This window comes from Populus trichocarpa, chromosome 10, assembly GCF_000002775.5.
Source record: "Populus trichocarpa isolate Nisqually-1 chromosome 10, P.trichocarpa_v4.1, whole genome shotgun sequence".
NCBI lineage: Eukaryota > Viridiplantae > Streptophyta > Magnoliopsida > Malpighiales > Salicaceae > Populus > Populus trichocarpa.
In genome coordinates, this window is record NC_037294.2 from 20,094,949 (window position 1) to 20,112,928 (window position 17,980).

Sequence of the window (17,980 nt, forward strand, 5' to 3'; positions counted from 1 at the left end):
TGAGATGAGTGCAAGCGGAAAGTTGAGAAAAGTAAAAGAGCATATCGTGTTTCTCCGTCTCACGTCGAGAGGAGGCAATCTAAAGCCAGGTGGCCCAAGTCAACTGTTATTTCGAGCCCAACATGCAGAAGGTCAAAGTTCACATCAGCTGCAGTAGTGAGCCCAGCTAAATTAAAAGGCCGACATTGTATCTGCCATGAGCCTGTGGTGTGGAGGATTTAGAACTGGTAATGGATCCTCTACTGCGGCTCCAAAGCTAAGGTTTTCGTATTAGGAAAGCAGTTGTAAGGGTCCAACCAGCCCACTTTCTAGCTATTTCACCTGCGTGCTCAGATAATTTTGTTTTTCCACAACAACAAAAAAAAAATATATATACAAGTTTCCAATATGTTTTTTTAAAATTAAAAAATTTATGCATGTATCTAATTAAATAAATTAAAAATTATTTATGCCAATAAATATAAAAAAAACCGTTAATGACAAGTAAATATTAAATTGAAAAAACCAAGAGATAGATATAGATCAAGATATTTAATCTCATGACACGAGATATGTGTCCAATTGTGTTCAGTAACTTTGTTTATTTGAATAAAATTTTTATATAATCAAACAATTACTCGTGCCAATAAAACAATATCCACCCAATAAAAATATTGTTTCATTTTCTTTTTCAAAATATAACGAAGTGGACATTTCATACCTATATCTAATCAATTAATTCAATTTAATTAAAAATTTTCTTTTTTAAAATGGTAGATTTTAAAAAAATGACAAATAAAAAGACCTGAGATAACCCGCGTTATTTTTTAAAAAAAATAAAATATCCTATATAAAGCAAATAAAAAATAACAATAGAGTCTAATTTCTAATTAAATAAATGTTGAGAGGTAAAACTAAAAAAAATGAGATTAAAAAAGAGGGGGAAGCAAACTCGGACAAGCCTCTTAAATCAAAGTTAATCGCTAAAACTCGCAACTCGATAAATCCTAGACTCATGCGCAATCAAGAAGCTTGATTCCTAACCAATTTAATGTTGAAAGATGAAAAAAAAATCAATAAAAAAATCCAAAGTAAAAAAAACAATAAAAAAACGAGGATCAAACCTGATATGCATAAAAAAAAAAAACTTAAGAATGATGAAATTGTAAACAAAATCAATTTAGAAAATCATCTCAAGTAAAAAAAAATAGCAATCAAGATAATGATGATGGAATTTGAAAGATGAGAAAATTGAAAGGGGGTAAAATTAAAAAATATATATAATTTTATAAATTATTACAGATAAAAAAATAGTAAAAGAGAGAATAAATATCTAGTATGAATAAATAACAAATAAAAGGATGTTTTGAAATTTTAACAGGGCTGACATATAAATTAAGGAGAAGATAGGAGATAAAGGGAAAAAAAATCATCAAATTGGATGGTCGTTGGCTACACGAGTTACCTCGTAACGGGAGAGATGTTGGAATGATTCAAACATCGCGCGTGGAAAGTATTGTTTTTTAAATGGATAGCCCTGCACGAGCTAACCACTTTTTTTTAGTATTATTTATACATATTAAATTATGAAATTCCCCAAAACCAACCTTTAAAAAATATATATTCAAATACCCATAAACACGTCATAAAAAATTCAACTTATAGTGACACTCATGTAATTTTACTGTTCTTGTAAAATTAAAAATACAAAAACACCCTCAGAACCAGTCTTGAAAAATTTAAAAATTAAGTAATATAGTCATTTACTTGGTTATCAAAAATGCAAAAGGACTTTATATCCCCATCATTATGACAATACTTAATGAATCCATATAAAAAAAGCTTATATTACCTTTTTTTTAGAATGGCAGGAAAGTAATTTTATTGTGAACAAGCACATTGTTTTTCTCATGCATTTTAATTTTTCTTATTATTATAACTGGGCTTGCAGGATGTCCAGTGGGCCGTGGGGAATAGTCGTGGTGCGCGTAAGCTGGCCCGGACACCCCACGTAAAAAAAAAAAAATTATGGGAAAAATAAAGATGTGTTTAGTAACATGAAACTATTTTTTAGTTTTAGTTTTATTTTTATTTTTTCAATAAAAAAATTTAAACACATTAAATGAAAAATGATTTTTCTTTCACTAAAAAAATAAAAAATACACTTAAATTATAATTATTTTTTCATAAAAATCAAAACCATGATTTATAATGGTTATCTTAATATTTTGTATTTACAATTATATAATATTAATTTTATTTCATTCACATGAAAAATCAACAGGAGGAGTTTATATAGTTAACTAAAAAAAATTATATTATATTTACAATGAAAAAATAAATTCACGATGTTGGTTAAATATAAAAATACAAAGAACTATTTTTATATTGTTAAATTATATTGGTATGTAAAAAATCATATTGTTTATATTGTTTTATTTGAAAAACTTGTAAAAACAACTGTATAAAACCTCTAAAATATATTTCTCAAACTCAATATAAATTTTAAAAACTAAAATATTAGTTTTTTTTTAATTTATTGAATGAAGAAATATAATATTTAAATTAAAAAAATTAATTTTCTTTCTCTTAGCTATATTTTTAAAACAATGAAAAATTAACAACACTGACAGAAGCAAAAGTTAAAAAGGTCTGTTACGTTCCAAAACCTCCAAGGAACAAAAAAACATCATAAGTACACAATGAATATAAAAAAATTAATTTTATTTATTTATATCTTCACTTATCAAAAAATTATTAGAACAATTTATATAGAAAAAAAATCTATATATATTTTTTTAAAAAAATCTCGTACATCATTATCTCTGGGTTGATAGAAACTCGTCTCGATTTTAGTTTTTGTTTAGAAATCACCATCTATCAAGAACTTTATTTTGTGTGTTTTTCACCCCGCTATGGGTTAATAATAGCTTTATATAGATTACCCCACCATAAATCTCTAACACAATACTTTTATACAAGTTATTTTGTTGCTGGTCCCACTAATATAACCGGTGTAAACATAAATAACACACTATTCCCTTGACATTATTCCTCTTAACTCATTCCTACGTAATGACGTCTTGTTATGCAATTTCTTTTAACCATAATTATTTTACAATGCACAACAAAATAAAATAATTATTAAAAATTATTCAATTATGTATCAATTGAGTTACATGTCAAAACACCCATAAAACAAAAGTATTATAGGTATGCACTTGAAGGTCTAGCTGCTGTGGTCAATCGTGTGACTTGTTCCGCCCCCGTTCCGGGTTCGATCCTCTATGTGTACGCCTGTCACCCCCGCGGTGCCTTACCTGCTCCTGGGCTTGCAGGATGTCCAGTGGGCCGTGGGGAATAGTCGTGGTGCGCGTAAACTGGCCCGGACACCCCACGTAAATAAAAAAAAAAAAGTATTATAGGTATAAATAAGGAAACTCTTATAAGATTTAATTTTATTAATTCATGTATTTATTTTTCAAAAAATTATGGCAACTTTTTATATAAAAACTAGAAAATACTAATAACACTTAATTAAAAAGTAAAATAAAAAAAATGTAATCTACAAATTAAACAAAACTAAAAAAATTATCACAGTAAAAAAATACCATTAATTAATTTGTTTGTGACAACTAAGCGATCACAAAAATCCAGTTTCCTTTTTACATTTTTCTCTAGCCTGCCACAACATTTCGTGGAAAGAATTCTTAGATGTCTGTATTTGGATCGTTTTGTTTTTAAAAATATTAAATTAATATTTTTTTAATAATTCTATGAGTTAATATTAAAAAATATAAAATATAAAAAGAATTACTATAATATATTTTTTTTAAAAAAAACACTTTTCACAGTACCAGAACACTTTCGAATCGCATTATTGCCAAAACGCGAATGACAAGGACCTCCATTGCTAGCTATCTAAGGCCATGTTTGTTTTCCGGAATTCACTTTCTGGGAAATTACTTTCCAAACTTTCCTGTGTTTGTTTGTCATAAGAAAAGTTAGTCAACGGAAAACACTTTCCAGTCAAAGAAAAATTTGGTTTAGTTTCTAGGAAAGTGTTTTCCCTTTTGGCTGTGTTTGTTTTCCGGAAAGTGGTTTCCGGGAAACCACTTTCCAAACTTTCCAGTGTTTGTTTGCCATTAGAAAAGTTGATCAACGGAAAACACTTTCCAGTCAAAGGAAAATTTGGCTTGGTTTTCAGGAAAGTGTTTTCCTGAAAAATTTGGACGGAAAACACTTTCTGGAAGTTGTGAAAAATTTAGAAATGTCATTATTGGCTGATTATATCAAATTTGATCCTCAAACTTTTGATTGCTATATATAATTTGTTTTGTATATTTATTTTTCAATTTCATCTCTTAAAATTTAATTTTAAAAAATATTAAAATATTTTTAAAATATAAAAAGAATTATTGCCAAATATTTTGATTAATATTTTTTTAATAATTCTATGAGTTAATATTAAAAAATATAAAATATAAAAAGAATTACTATAATATATTTTTTTTAAAAAAACACTTTTTACAGTACCAGAACACTTTCGAATCGCATTATTGCCAAAACGCGAATGACAAGGACCTCCATTGCTAGCTACCTAAAGTCATTACTCATCTTACTGCCTTCCTTCCACGAAGTTTCCATCTTCACACTTTTTCTTGTTATATTTGACTAATCTTTTGTTATTACCATCTCTCACACACGCAACGATTCTCTCGCTTCCTTCGAACTTCGCTCTTTCATTCGCATGACCCTCTTCACTAGCTAGTTCTAACCATGGCTTCACCTTTGGAAGAAGGTACTGTATCAATCTATGCACACATCAATTTCTGTTTCTAGATTCTGTCCAATGATCAAGATCAAGTTCTCTTCATCTCCTTTCTTGCTTTTTTTTTTCTCAGTTCGCTTCTATTGATGGTAGGAAAAAAGAGACATGTTTCGCAGCTAAATTCAGAAGTAAACATAACAAAGTTTTGATTTTATGTGATTTTCCCTCGAGACCAAAAAGACTTTTGAATTTCTCTCTGATCAATCTACTTTTTTGCCTTTTGATATACATTTTTTTTTTCTAAGCAAGTCTAAATCTGCTTAGCTTCGAAGTAAGATGGAATTATAAAAATTGTTTGCTAAATGCTAATAGATTCTTAGATCCTTGAATGTAGTAAATCATGTATCTTTACTACTGCCCCTATAAAGTTTTCTCCATTTTTATTCGAGAACAATATTTCTTTCTACCTATTTTCACTTGAATCAAAGCCGAGTAAAAGAACAAATCTAATTGATGTATATCAAAATTTTGTAGTATTATTTTGATTTGGTATGATTTTTGTGATTATTTAATTGATGGGTATTTTTTTATAGGGAGGGAGAGGGATTTAGAGAAGGGATTAGTGCAACCACAACTAAACCAAAACGCTCTTGCCGAGCCATCACCAACACCATCGCCATCTTCAACATCAACTGCCCCAGCTCTAGTTTTATCGAATTCGGGCAAACGAATTGACCAAGCTGGGAAGAAGAAGTATGTAAAACAAGTCACTGGTCGTCACAATGATACCGAGCTCCATTTGGCAGCTCAGCGCGGCAATTTGGACGATGTGCAGCGGATTCTCAATGATATCTCAAAAATGATGGGAACTTCGAGTGGGGATGACTTTGATGCAGAGGTCGCAGAGATAAGGGCATCAGTGGTTAATGAAGTGAATGAGTTGGGGGAGACTGCGCTGTTTACTGCTGCAGATAAAGGTCATCTTGAGGTGGTTAAGGAATTGCTGCAATATTCGAATAAGGAGGGCCTCACGAGGAAGAATAGGTCGGGGTATGATTCGTTGCATATTGCTGCCGTCCAAGGGCACCACGGTAATAATCTTCAGCTTTTAGCATTTTCTTGTTGCTCCTAGAAATTTGTAGATTTTGAACGTTTTTAATGAGATGTTGCTTTAATGAGAGTATACTATCTCTTGATTATAGTTGAATGATTCTGATACCCTCATGCATTGGAGTTCTATAGTCACTTACATTAACCTTTCCACAAAACAATCTAATATATCTCAAGAAATCTGGCTTTTGGTTGTTGTTTTATAACACTTTTAAACGGCTCTTTTACCTGTGGCTTATGATGATTATGAGTCTTTAGGTTCATGTTGTATTATGATTCTTCAATAAAGTAGATAAGGTAGCTTTCCGGCCTTCTACTGCCTTGAGAAAATACGAAGCAAACATGCTGAAGTCCTAGTAATTGAATCACCTGTGCTCAATTAGTGATGCTGCTAACATAATTTGTGGGTCATGAGCGTTACCAGTAATGCCTTTATTTCTAAAGTCACAGAAAACAGGAATATAATTAGAAAGATGATGAGTGTCCATAGTGGCTTTCCCAGGGCTGTTTTCTGTAGAGGATGTCGTTTTGGTATTCCCTGGTTGCTTCAACAATCCTTTTGGAAACTTCCATTTCATGAATCATCTTCCTTTCACCTATTCCCAAAGAGTTGCTAGGACTGGTTTCAGTCATGTCTCATCTTTTAAATTGAAGATTGTTGGTCTCGGGGACAATGTTTTTTTATCTTGCTTCTGTAAGAAGTTGCATAGTGAAATCTTAATTCACAAGAATTCTCATATAGGCTACCATGTTATGTTCTCACTATCAATATGCTTTATAAAAATCTAGGGAACACATGCTCACAAAAATTCTTTTATGTCAGCCATTGTCCAAGTGCTGCTGGATCATGACCCCAGTCTGAGCCAAACACATGGCCCATCGAATGCAACTCCTCTTGTATCTGCTGCTACAAGAGGGCATACTGCAGTAGTCATTGAATTGCTGTCAAAGGATGGTAGCTTATTGGAGATTTCTAGATCTAATGGGAAAAATGCGTTGCATTTAGCTGCCCGACAGGGACATGTAGATATTGTAAAAGCATTGCTTAGCAAAGATCCCCAGCTAGCACGGAGGACAGACAAGAAAGGGCAGACTGCTTTGCAGATGGCTGTAAAAGGGCAGAGCTGTGAGGTGGTGAAATTGCTTCTCGATGCAGATGCTGCGATTGTGATGCTTCCGGACAAGTTTGGCAACACAGCATTGCATGTAGCAACAAGGAAAAAGAGAGTAGAGGTGATAATTTTTAATCTTTCTCTCAAAACAAGAAGCAATATCTCAGTATCAAAATGCTTTTTCTATTTTTAATTTTGATCATGTTTTTTACAAATGCTTGCATCATGCTGGTGGGTTTTCCAGGTGTTATTCTTAGTTTCTTACCATGTTATAACACACACCCCACCTCCTGAGGTTCTGGCATCATATGGAGTGCTCGTTATTTTCCATCTCATTGTTTAAAAACCCACCAAGAATCCTAAAATATAATCAATCAGCTTTTAGTGGTTTAACTAACATCTCAGGTTTGATTCTTCTTTTCCAGATAGTGAATGAGTTGTTATCACTCCCAGACACCAATGTTAATGCTCTGACCAGAGATCACAAAACTGCCCTTGATTTAGCAGAAGAGCTGACCCTTTCTGAAGAATCATCAGATATAAAGGAGTGCCTTTCTCGCTATGGTGCTCTTAGAGCTAATGAACTCAACCAACCAAGGGATGAGTTGAGGAAAACTGTTACTCAAATTAAGAAAGATGTTCACACACAGCTGGAACAAACCAGAAGGACCAACAAGAATGTCCATAATATTTCAAAAGAGCTTAGAAAGTTACACCGTGAAGGGATCAACAATGCCACCAACTCTGTAACTGTGGTTGCAGTGCTATTTGCGACCGTTGCTTTTGCAGCTATCTTCACTGTACCAGGTGGTGATAGGGATAGTGGGGTGGCTGTGGTGGTGACTCATGCTTCTTTCAAAATCTTCTTCATATTTAATGCTATCGCTCTCTTCACGTCCTTGGCTGTTGTGGTGGTTCAAATTACTTTGGTCAGGGGTGAGACAAAAGCAGAGAGGCGAGTAGTGGAGGTGATTAACAAATTAATGTGGTTGGCTTCTGTGTGCACATCAGTGGCTTTTATGGCCTCCTCTTACATAGTGGTTGGCCGTAAACATGAATGGGCTGCAATGTTAATTACTATTGTTGGCGGTGTTATAATGGCCGGAGTTCTCGGGACCATGACTTATTATGTGGTGAAGTCCAAGAGGATTCGCTCAATGAGGAAAAAGGATAAGCATGCAAGGAGAAGTGGTTCGAGTTCGTGGCATCATAACTCAGAATTCTCTAATTCAGAAGTTGATCGGATCTTTGCCCTTTGACGTGTAAATCTGCAACTTTTGGCAACTGTACACTAGAAACATATGGGAGTTGAGAGCAAGTAACCAGAAGCCTCATGCTTGATAAAAAGCAGCTGTACTTTCAACAGTTACTTTGATGCATGTTGGCGGATGACTTCTTTCACGAGCCCAAAGTTGTAGATGTCATGGACTGCAAAAATGAAATTCCAAGGCTGCTGCACTTCAACTAGCATCAGCATAAATAAAACAAGAAGAAGCCACCCTTCCTTGCAACATTTCAGGGTGGGCGGACATTCTTACAGGGACAATTTCAATGCTTTGAGGACTGCTAATTATCCTATATGATCTTCCATCTGAGAGGCTAAGTATGCTTGGAACACAACAATAACTGCAACTGGTCTGCAGATTATGGGGTATTTCTGTTGCCCTCGAATGTAAAATTAAAACTAAGCTCCGTACAAGATTTCAAGTTCAGTACATGGTTTGTATTAACTGACCCTTTGTGTGTGTTTCATTTCATCTGGTATTTTCAGGCCAGCTTCCTTTCACTGGGAAATGAGACGGTGAGACTTGTATTAAATTACTGTCCAATGCAATATATTTATTTTAATGGCGCATCACATGTAACGGATAAGGTATCGTGGATTGAACGTTGTTGCTGTGGAGGAGGATAATTCTCCGAGATGTCAATCAGGCTTAGGTTTGCTTGTCAGCCTAGTAGTTCTAGCTGTTCCTTGATGCAATGAAAGATCCATAGAGGGAAATAGACAAAAAGAAAAAAGGATGGGAAAAAGTATCTTTTTTTTGTTCTTTCGTTTTCGAAGCAAACAAACTAGTTGTCCAGAATGCACTTAACCTGGATCGGCGGCTGTACATGTACATGTGTGAATGTGACAAGGCTGTTTGTTTCTTTTGTGTTTGTATCGTGTTTATCTCGAAAAAAATATATTAAATTAATATTTTTCAATGATTTTTATCACACTAAAAAACAATTATTTCAATATATATTTTTTTTAAAAAAATTGAGCTTTTAAAAAACACAGCACACAAGAATTCTCTCAACCTGCACCGGCGGCTATACATATAAACGTGTGAATGTCACGTGTGAAAACGGTCAAGAAGACGACTGGTGTACAAAGAAACGAGAATAAATAATAGGAGGATATGATGCTCTTTGGTTGGAAAGAAGTAAAAATAATTGAAGAAACAGGAGATGCATCTCTAGCCAACCATCCATAATGTGATTGGTCATATCCAAAAATCTCACCAAAGAATATTTCATGCCTAATTATATTTACCAAGAAAATATAAATTTATACAATAAAATTTTTATAAGGGATGGTGAATTGTTGTCCTATTTCTCATTTTAAATAATTACTTGGAAACATTAAAATTGTTATTATTTTATTTACTGGAAGTTAAAGGTTTAAATCTGATGAAAGATGAGATTACATTAGGAATGAGGGGAAAAAATCCATTGCTTAGTCTACATTTTAAAAATGTTTTTTTTTAAAAAAAAAATATATTAAAAAATATATTTTTTATTTTTAATATCAGCACATCATAATTATAAAAAAAATTTAAAAAAATCAATTTAATATTTTTTTAAATCAGTCATACTCTTCAAAAGTTTAAGATAATTCTTAGTTTTTTTTTTTAAAGAAAAGGCCCCATCTTCTATCTGTTGGGCCTATTAGCAGTAGCAATTGAGCAATCGCTCTTTAGATTTAGGGAGCCTTTTGGGCAATTTTCTCCATCGACTCTTGAGGCTTAAGCCCATTAAAGTTAGAGAGAATTCCTGTTCTCTCAAAACAAAGCCCATAAATAAAACGGCGCGTTCAAAGTGGATTACGATTTATGATTGCGAGTGCACTTCTCAGATTGACGAAATTGCCCTTTGAAATCATTCAAACTGGGAACTCATTTTTGGGTAGGATGAGCATTATTATTCATGCGTGTATTTTAGTTTTGCGTCAGTCTTTGATATGATTTATTTATTTTTTGTTTTTTTATAATGATCAATGATCATCATGCAAGAAATCAAGTGGTTAAACTTGTAATAAATTAAATGCTGTTGTACTGATGCTGCATCATTTCTATAATGATCAACGATCATCAGATATCTTACTCACGCCTAATTGCAGTCTAAACACACTTCTTGATTTGTTTTCAGCAAGTAGTGGATCTTCACTTTAATGCTTGCTGATATGCTTCATTGCATGAGTGCAACGTGGTGATCTTTTTGTCAGCCTTTTTCTGATCATTTTAATCTGCTTTATGGCTCAGGAGATTGCTTCTAGCCTCTATTGACTGAAGGTGGCCATTAAGAATCCATAGTTGATGGTGCTCCCTTCCCAGATGAGTTACTGACCCTCTGAACATCTTCAAGATTATATTGTGGATTCCTCTCTTCCCCATATCTTCCATTCATATTTTCTTTCCCGTGCGTGGACATTCTCTCGTTCAAGAGAGAGGGAATATTATTGAAACTGTTCAGCACTGAGCAAAACGAAAGCCCTTGCGCTTCCTGTTTCGAGGCTGCTAGATGTGAAGAGTGCTTGATCAGTGAACTTACGAGGAGGGAATTTCCCTGTATTCTATGATCACTATTAGCATCAGACTAGGTTCAAATGCAATCCTTTTCCGTTGCGTTGATGTATTTCAAGATGTTGCCATTATAAACACCCCTACGAAGTAGAGTTTCTAGTTGCTTGAGCTTCATCTACTATCTTTTACCTGACTGCTAGTAAACGTAAGCGTGCTCTTGCTCTGAGGTTATATATAATCTTTAAGAACAATTGCTAAAGGTCCTTCTAACTGGGCTGCTATATCATGTCTCTTCTTTCACTAAAAACAATGCAAACATTTCCCACTGTTGATTCTCGATTTCACACTTTCAGAATCTGTATCAGGTTTCACCAGAAAGCTTGTACTTTAACCCTGAATCATGGACCGCTATTCCGAAAGTGAGGCACGCAATTATGACATAGTGCGATAGAAAGATCGAGCGCATTTACATCTGAACCACCTACAAGTCTTTGATTTATAATTTCTGATCAAACAAACAGGCATGTGAACCGGCGGAGGTTAGTTTATTTCATATTTATTGGGGCAATAGAAAAATATTTAGTAATAACCGAGTGACTTATTTAAGTGGTTTCCAGCAGGTATGTAAGGCAGCCAACCATTAACTTTCCTCGTAGACAAAACCTGAACTAGCCTTTCCAAGCCTTCTATGGCTCTAATAGCGCCAAAATCCTGGCTGACATGTTCACTTAGTTTAAGGTCAAGCACACCCACTAAAAAAAAAAAAAAAAGAAGGGAAGCGAGCCACCTGAAGATTTCCTCTTTCTCGTATGGTTATAATATTTCTTTCCTCAATTTAATTAATAGGTTTGACATAAAAAAAAAACCCCGGGGCATGTATAGGCATTATTTTAAATAACGGTCGTTATATAACGAAGTCATCGATCATTATATCGACCATTTCTTTACTGATGTATTCTTACATTTTATAATTCCGACATATCACTTAACCCCGTTCATTTTCGACGCAACATCGTTTTATCAGGGAGCTATAATGTATTTGATGTCTTATAATAGAAGAAATAATTATAAAAAAAATAAAAATATAAAATAAATCTATCTTGATTCAATTTTAATGTAGATTTTTATATTTTTAAAATAGAATTAATCATATGTTTAATTTATTTTCATTGTTATGTCTTGACACAATAACCCAACATTACTTAATAAATAATTTATAAAATTAATTTTTTACTAAATTTTGTAGTTATGTAGCCATGGTATATTGTTTATATGACTTTTACTTACTTAGAAGTGTTATTATTGTATATATTTAGCAAAACTATTAGAAAACTACGTATTATAAAAGTTTGTTGGAAATTGCTAATGAGTTCGACCGCCACCATTATAAAAGTGTTAATGACTTCTAGCTTAGACACCGTTTGTTCAAGCCGTGCTTTTCAATTTTTTTGTTTTTATTTTTGAATAGTTGATATTAAAAATTAATTTTAAAAAATAATAAAAATATTATTTTAATATAATTTTAAATAAAAAATATTTTAAAAATTAACTTTTACAATGAAAACATTATCGAAATCCGTGATACACGGATGCAATCCCGATCACACCCCCTATATAAAACTGCGTGTACAGGGACTGGCTACTATATAATTTTTCTACAACTAGTTGAACTTTTATGTATTTTGCTGGAAGAAACCACGCCTTTTTTTCCCATCAGGAATCGCTTTTCCTTGTTTACATATTAAATGCAGGTTGGTGTCTCTTAGTTGCTGCTAAGAGGCAGACAGATGGGGTTTTATATCCAAATCATGATTTAGATCTGTCACCCTATCATTGGCTTGGACACAATGATGTTTTATCTTCGCCTGGTCTGCATCAGCTTCCACCTTTCTGTGCTTTAGTGTTTTCAAATGAATGCTTACAGAGCTGCTGACAAGTGAGACTCCTCTATACAAGCAAGGTCAAATTATTAGAGAAACTTAAGATGGTGAGAAGATCACTTCTCTTTTCTTTCTCATGTTGAAACTTAATGAAACAAAGGTGAATGTATTAATCTTCAAGAATCATGTTGAAAACCATGTCGACAATTTCCTGAATTGTTTCAGGACAGAGATTTTATTTCACTGACCATTGGCGTGTGATGACTTTTCACCTTTTCCATCGTGTTGGACTGCAATTTGTTTGTTTCTGCTAGATATTTGTGATGTCCTTTCTCCTTCCTCTGTACTGAATTATTAAAACAGATAAAATATGTCGCCTAGATAGTTAAAATCTGACCCACATCATTCTCAGGTTGGCTAAGAGCCAAGTAAAGCCTAAACTTGGAAAATATCCTTATAATTGAAATCAGAATTCTCAAGTTCTCTTGAACTCCCCTGGAAACGGGAAACCTCTGGCAATGCTCTTTGAAACAGTTTGATACTTTATAGGAAGGGAATATAAGCTTTATAAGATAAAACGATGTCTTTGATTTCTGCCTTGTTTTAATCTTTGGCATTTGCCTGAAAGCTGAATATTGCATTTCTGTTACTGATGTCTTAATTTCCCAAGGTTGAGTTTAGTTGGCTAATTGAAACTGTTAAAGCATATGAATTGAAACAAAAGTACTGCAAATTTGAACATGTAAGATTGCAAGTTCCTGGAGTGCTTCTTGAATATCTCTGGTGAGTAAAAAGCTTTGGCATTCTTTTGATATGTATCATATTCTTTATCACTCGTTACAATATTTATCAGTGATCATTAAACCTTGACTTCAAGGAAGAAAGCATTTATTAGACATTTTCATAAGCTACCGCAGGATGATCTGTTCTAGCAGTTAAAACACAGACTAGACATATGATCGATATAACAAAACCAGAGAAAGGAAAGCACTGGAAACAAAGTTATAATTTACGCTCTCTTTCTTTTTCTTTATAGGTAAAGATCAGCCTCTGCAAAGAACTGGTCGTTCTTGTTCGTCACATATGGAAATCCTGGAAGCTGATAATGCGAATAAATTGGCTTCATTTACAGTCTTCCTCGAATGGTGCAGCTGCTGGGACTGTTTGCAATGTGCAATTGCTCCTTGGATTGGGTTCTCAATCTCAGATTTTGCACTGCTGCTTCTCTTTAGAAAAGGCAACCGGTGAGCCCCGTTTGAACTAGTTGAGCTTGAAGACGATGATGACGAGTCAGATGATGATGAAGATGATAGAGACTTGTTTTTTGGATACCTTTTGATGGCCATGGAGAATGATCTCCTGTGGAGGCGACCACTGCCGTCCTCAGTGATTTTTTGTATGTTCTGCATTGCAGTAGTTGACGTTTGGTATTTATCCTTCTGGATTTGTCCAAAAGGCGTCTTCTTTGATGGCCTCTCATATTTGTTCAAAGATTCTTTGGCTTTTGAAACTGTCACTTCATCTGCAACTTTTGTAGCCACTGTACATGAATCATCTGAGCAACTAGACTTACCAAACAAAGACCTGAAGTAAGCCCGGGATGCCTTCAGTTTTGAACCAAGCGAGGACTGTTTGATCAGCTTAAGCTTCTTGGTCCAAGACTTCTTTGGGTTTCCATCCATGAAACCACCGATTTCACTTGAATACTCAAAGAAATACTCCTCTGGATTTAATTCTCTACTGACACAACAAGACTCGGAAGGTGAAATATTGCAGGATTCAAATGGAGTACTGGTTGAAGTCGGTGTCGTGGCAGTTGTCATTAGTGGGGTGCAAAAGCATTCTTCAAATGTATCTTTTCTATGATCATATTCAGAGTTGGATTTTTCAAGGATTTTTTCAACCATTTGTAAACGTGGAGGAAGGTGAAGGGGAAGGAGCTTGCCTTTGTAGAAGAGCTCATCAGCTGGGGAAGTTGTGGTGTCTTTTTCTAGGGGAACTGTGGACATTTGGAACTCGAACTCTATCGGGAATGGAGGGGAGCTTATGGAGTGGCAGAGGAGGTTGGAGCATGAGCTTACTTCCAGATCAATGTAGCCATCATCATCACCATCATAGTCATATGATATGAGGTCGTTCATGGCCATTTCTAGCAACTCGAAGAGTTTTTCAAGGTAATCCTCAGGGTTGTATGTGTGGAGTGACTTGTGGGAGCTGAGTTTGGTGAGGGGGGGAGTGAAGGGAAGTGCACCATTTAAAAGAGCGAGATGATGATGCTTAAGAATCATGAAAAGTTCTGCACTGTAGACAATCGCCAGAATTTCGTATGCTTCCAAATATAAAATCCAAAATATAATGGAAGGTCCTCTAATGGTCCAGCACCGAACCATTTCTCTATTTCTTTTTCCTTGAATTTATATATTCCGAGGCTCATTAATTCACTTTGCTCTTCATTATATTATATTAAGCAGGAGGTCTTGTCTTCTCTTCATTTTCCTTTAATAAAGTTGATTTTAGGAAGAGAATAATGGAGCTCGTTACCTAAAGAATTAGTCAAGTCTTGGTATATTGTTTGACAAAATTCCTGAGAAATATAAATTTAACGACAACTTCAATAATTCACGAGACAATCTGAAATGTTGCAACTCCGACCGAGTAGTTTATAAATGGCAACTCTCACTTCTCTACCTTTTTAACAATCTGTCCTTAATTTGCTGAAATCCCAATTTAATTATGAAATGCAAAGGATATTGATTAACATTTCAAGGCTATTTTACCATTTTTAAAAAAAAAAAAAATTGAAGTTTAGGCTTAGCATCGTGCCCTAAAGCATTAATTACTGCTCTGGTGATGAATCAGGTTCCTTGCAGGGCACGGTGGTGGACATCTTGAACATTATTTATATGATGTTTGATATTACAGTAATTTATTATTTAAAATGTTTTTTATTTAAAAATATATTAAAATAATATTTATTTTTTATTTTTTAATATTAATATATAAAAATTATAAAAAAATAATTTAAAACAAAAATAAATTTATTAAAAAAAAAACACCACAACTGCATAAACAAATATACTAGAGCATGTTTGAGAGAGTAGTTGTGATTGTTTTTCACTCAAAAATATATCAAAATAATATTTTTTTATTTTAAAAAAATTATTTTTGATATCAGTGTATTAAAATGATCTAAAAATATCAAAAAAATTTAATTTAAAATAAATAAAAAAATAAAAAAATATTTTTAAAACACAAAAACAATATTACCGATTTGATTTAGCGTAGCTAATTTAGTGATCCTAGGCATACTGAGATAATCTTACAGCTCAAAGGGGTATTGACTAATGAATTTATAAATCTGTCAGACTGGTTAGAAATGATTTTTGAATTAACAGGTGATCAGTTGAATTACTCAGAGACAGATTGTTTGATAGCTTCTTCTTTTTTCTTTTTCAATCACATTAAAAAACTATTTTATTAATTAAATAACTTTTATCTGAGCCCCACCTGTAATTATGTTTTAAATTTTATAAAATATAAAATAATGTGTTTTTTTAATTATTGAGACATATTATTTATTTTATATGTAAAAATTCATTTCACAGTACCACAGCAGTAATTGCTGTGAAAGCTAGCAGAAACACACGCTTTAATCTTCTTCCTTTCCTTTTCTTTTGATAATAATGATTAATAAGGTTGCAGATTCAATTAGAGAATCAGATTAGTATAATCACAGGAGCAAAAACAAATGGTAGAAAGCAGATGGAAGTGAATAAAATAGGAGGCATGCCCATGTGTGGGGAGTCGAGGGATAGAATCCCCACATCCCGATATATGGCTTTTTCTACTTTGTTAGAGAATTAATTACTCTTACTTGAGGCCATGCTGATGAGGATTGTAGTATCAGAGAGCTCTGCTGCTATCTTCTGCTACACTCACCGAGCTCCTTTCAACCAAATTCGAATTCAAAAGCCGCCCATGTCTTATTATGCACTCGCATCGTATAATTAATTAATAATTCATCGGTTTCTCTTCCTTTCCTGTGTGCCCCATAACCATCCAAACAAACTTGTAAAAAAATCCTTTCTTGAGTAATATATAATACTTAGAGCTAAGGAATCACTTTATACTTTACCTGGTTTTACTACTTTTACTGGATTCCTGGGTTTGTCTTTCCCTTTGTTTCTTACTGGAAAATCTTCTTGTATAATGGATTGATATGTGTGCATCTTTTCTTTTCATAATTCTTATAGCCATCAGTCAATAATCCCTAGTTTCTCTTTTCTTTTTTTGAGAATTACTCCCTAGTTTCTTTGGTTACATTTGAATTAATGACACGGGAATAGAAGATTTCAAGAGAAATGATTTGCTGACCTCACCGAGAAAACAACAAATGATCCGACAGTTGATGGTGGAGAGAGGGGGGATTATGGATGGATTGCCTGCAAAGCTCGAGACTTTTGTTTTGGCTTTTCCTTTCAGCACACTCCGCACAATCAAGATATTTATTTTTTTATTTATTTTCATCATGTGGTAATGAATTAATTAGAAGGAGATAATATTCTTGATTTCAATTTTATTATTTACATTTTCCAACTCATATGTAAATCTCGAGTTGACAAGTTTTCTCTTGTGATTTAGCTCTTGAAAATAATTACCTATTTATAAATTACGTTCAAAGTATATACATAATATAAAAAAACAAAAAAAAAACTACTTAGAAGATCGAAGGGGCATCATCACTTGCTTTCAAGAACTCGAAAAAAAAAGCTTGTTATATATATATATATATATATATATATATATATTGCTGTCATGTTTTGAAACAAGCACAAAAAAACACATCTAACTACTAGATATCTTAGAGGTTGTTTCCAGTCTTTTTAGCAATGTTCAAGGTATCATCACGTGTATTGTCATGAGGAAGCTGTTGGCCTATGCAAATCCAACCATAATGCTGGCCTACAAGGTTGAATTGGAATAATACATACACGAGTCATTTGAAGAATAATGGATAAACCCTCCTACATTTCGACTCAAATCGATTTTCTGCAACAAAATAACTGGCAGCGCTGATAAGTTAGGAACTCAGCTTGTACTCACAGGGAGAAATATGAAATGTTAGGTGGGAACATATCTGTTGACACCAAGCCAAATAATGCTGATTTTAACATGGCCAAGGAATACTGATGGCTGCACTTTGTACGAATGGCATCAGAACTCCCCTCCCTCCCCCTCTACGATAAATATCACATCGCTGTTCATGGTCATTTTCTCTTGAATAATGAACTTGGATTCTGCAGGGACACCGAAAAGTACAGGCAAAGGATAGCCATAGATGTA

At 33.6% G+C, this 17,980-nt stretch overlaps 2 protein-coding genes across 2 annotated transcripts; one reads left to right on the forward strand and one right to left on the reverse strand.

The window, feature by feature from the left end:
• The first annotated feature begins 4,608 nt into the window (after positions 1-4,608).
• LOC7489606 (ankyrin repeat-containing protein ITN1) lies at positions 4,609-8,830 on the forward strand. Its single transcript, XM_002315221.4, has 4 exons — positions 4,609-4,780; positions 5,344-5,841; positions 6,684-7,093; positions 7,398-8,830. The coding sequence occupies exons 1-4, from the start codon at positions 4,759-4,761 to the stop codon at positions 8,229-8,231; spliced, it is 1,764 nt and encodes a 587-aa protein (XP_002315257.2). The 5' UTR covers positions 4,609-4,758; the 3' UTR covers positions 8,232-8,830.
• A 4,591-nt stretch (positions 8,831-13,421) lies between these two features.
• Positions 13,422-15,205, reverse strand: LOC7489607 (probable membrane-associated kinase regulator 4). The gene has a single exon (XM_002316286.3). It carries the CDS (start codon positions 15,025-15,027, stop codon positions 13,681-13,683), a length of 1,347 nt encoding a protein of 448 aa, XP_002316322.2. The 5' UTR covers positions 15,028-15,205; the 3' UTR covers positions 13,422-13,680.
• Positions 15,206-17,980: the final 2,775 nt, after the last annotated feature.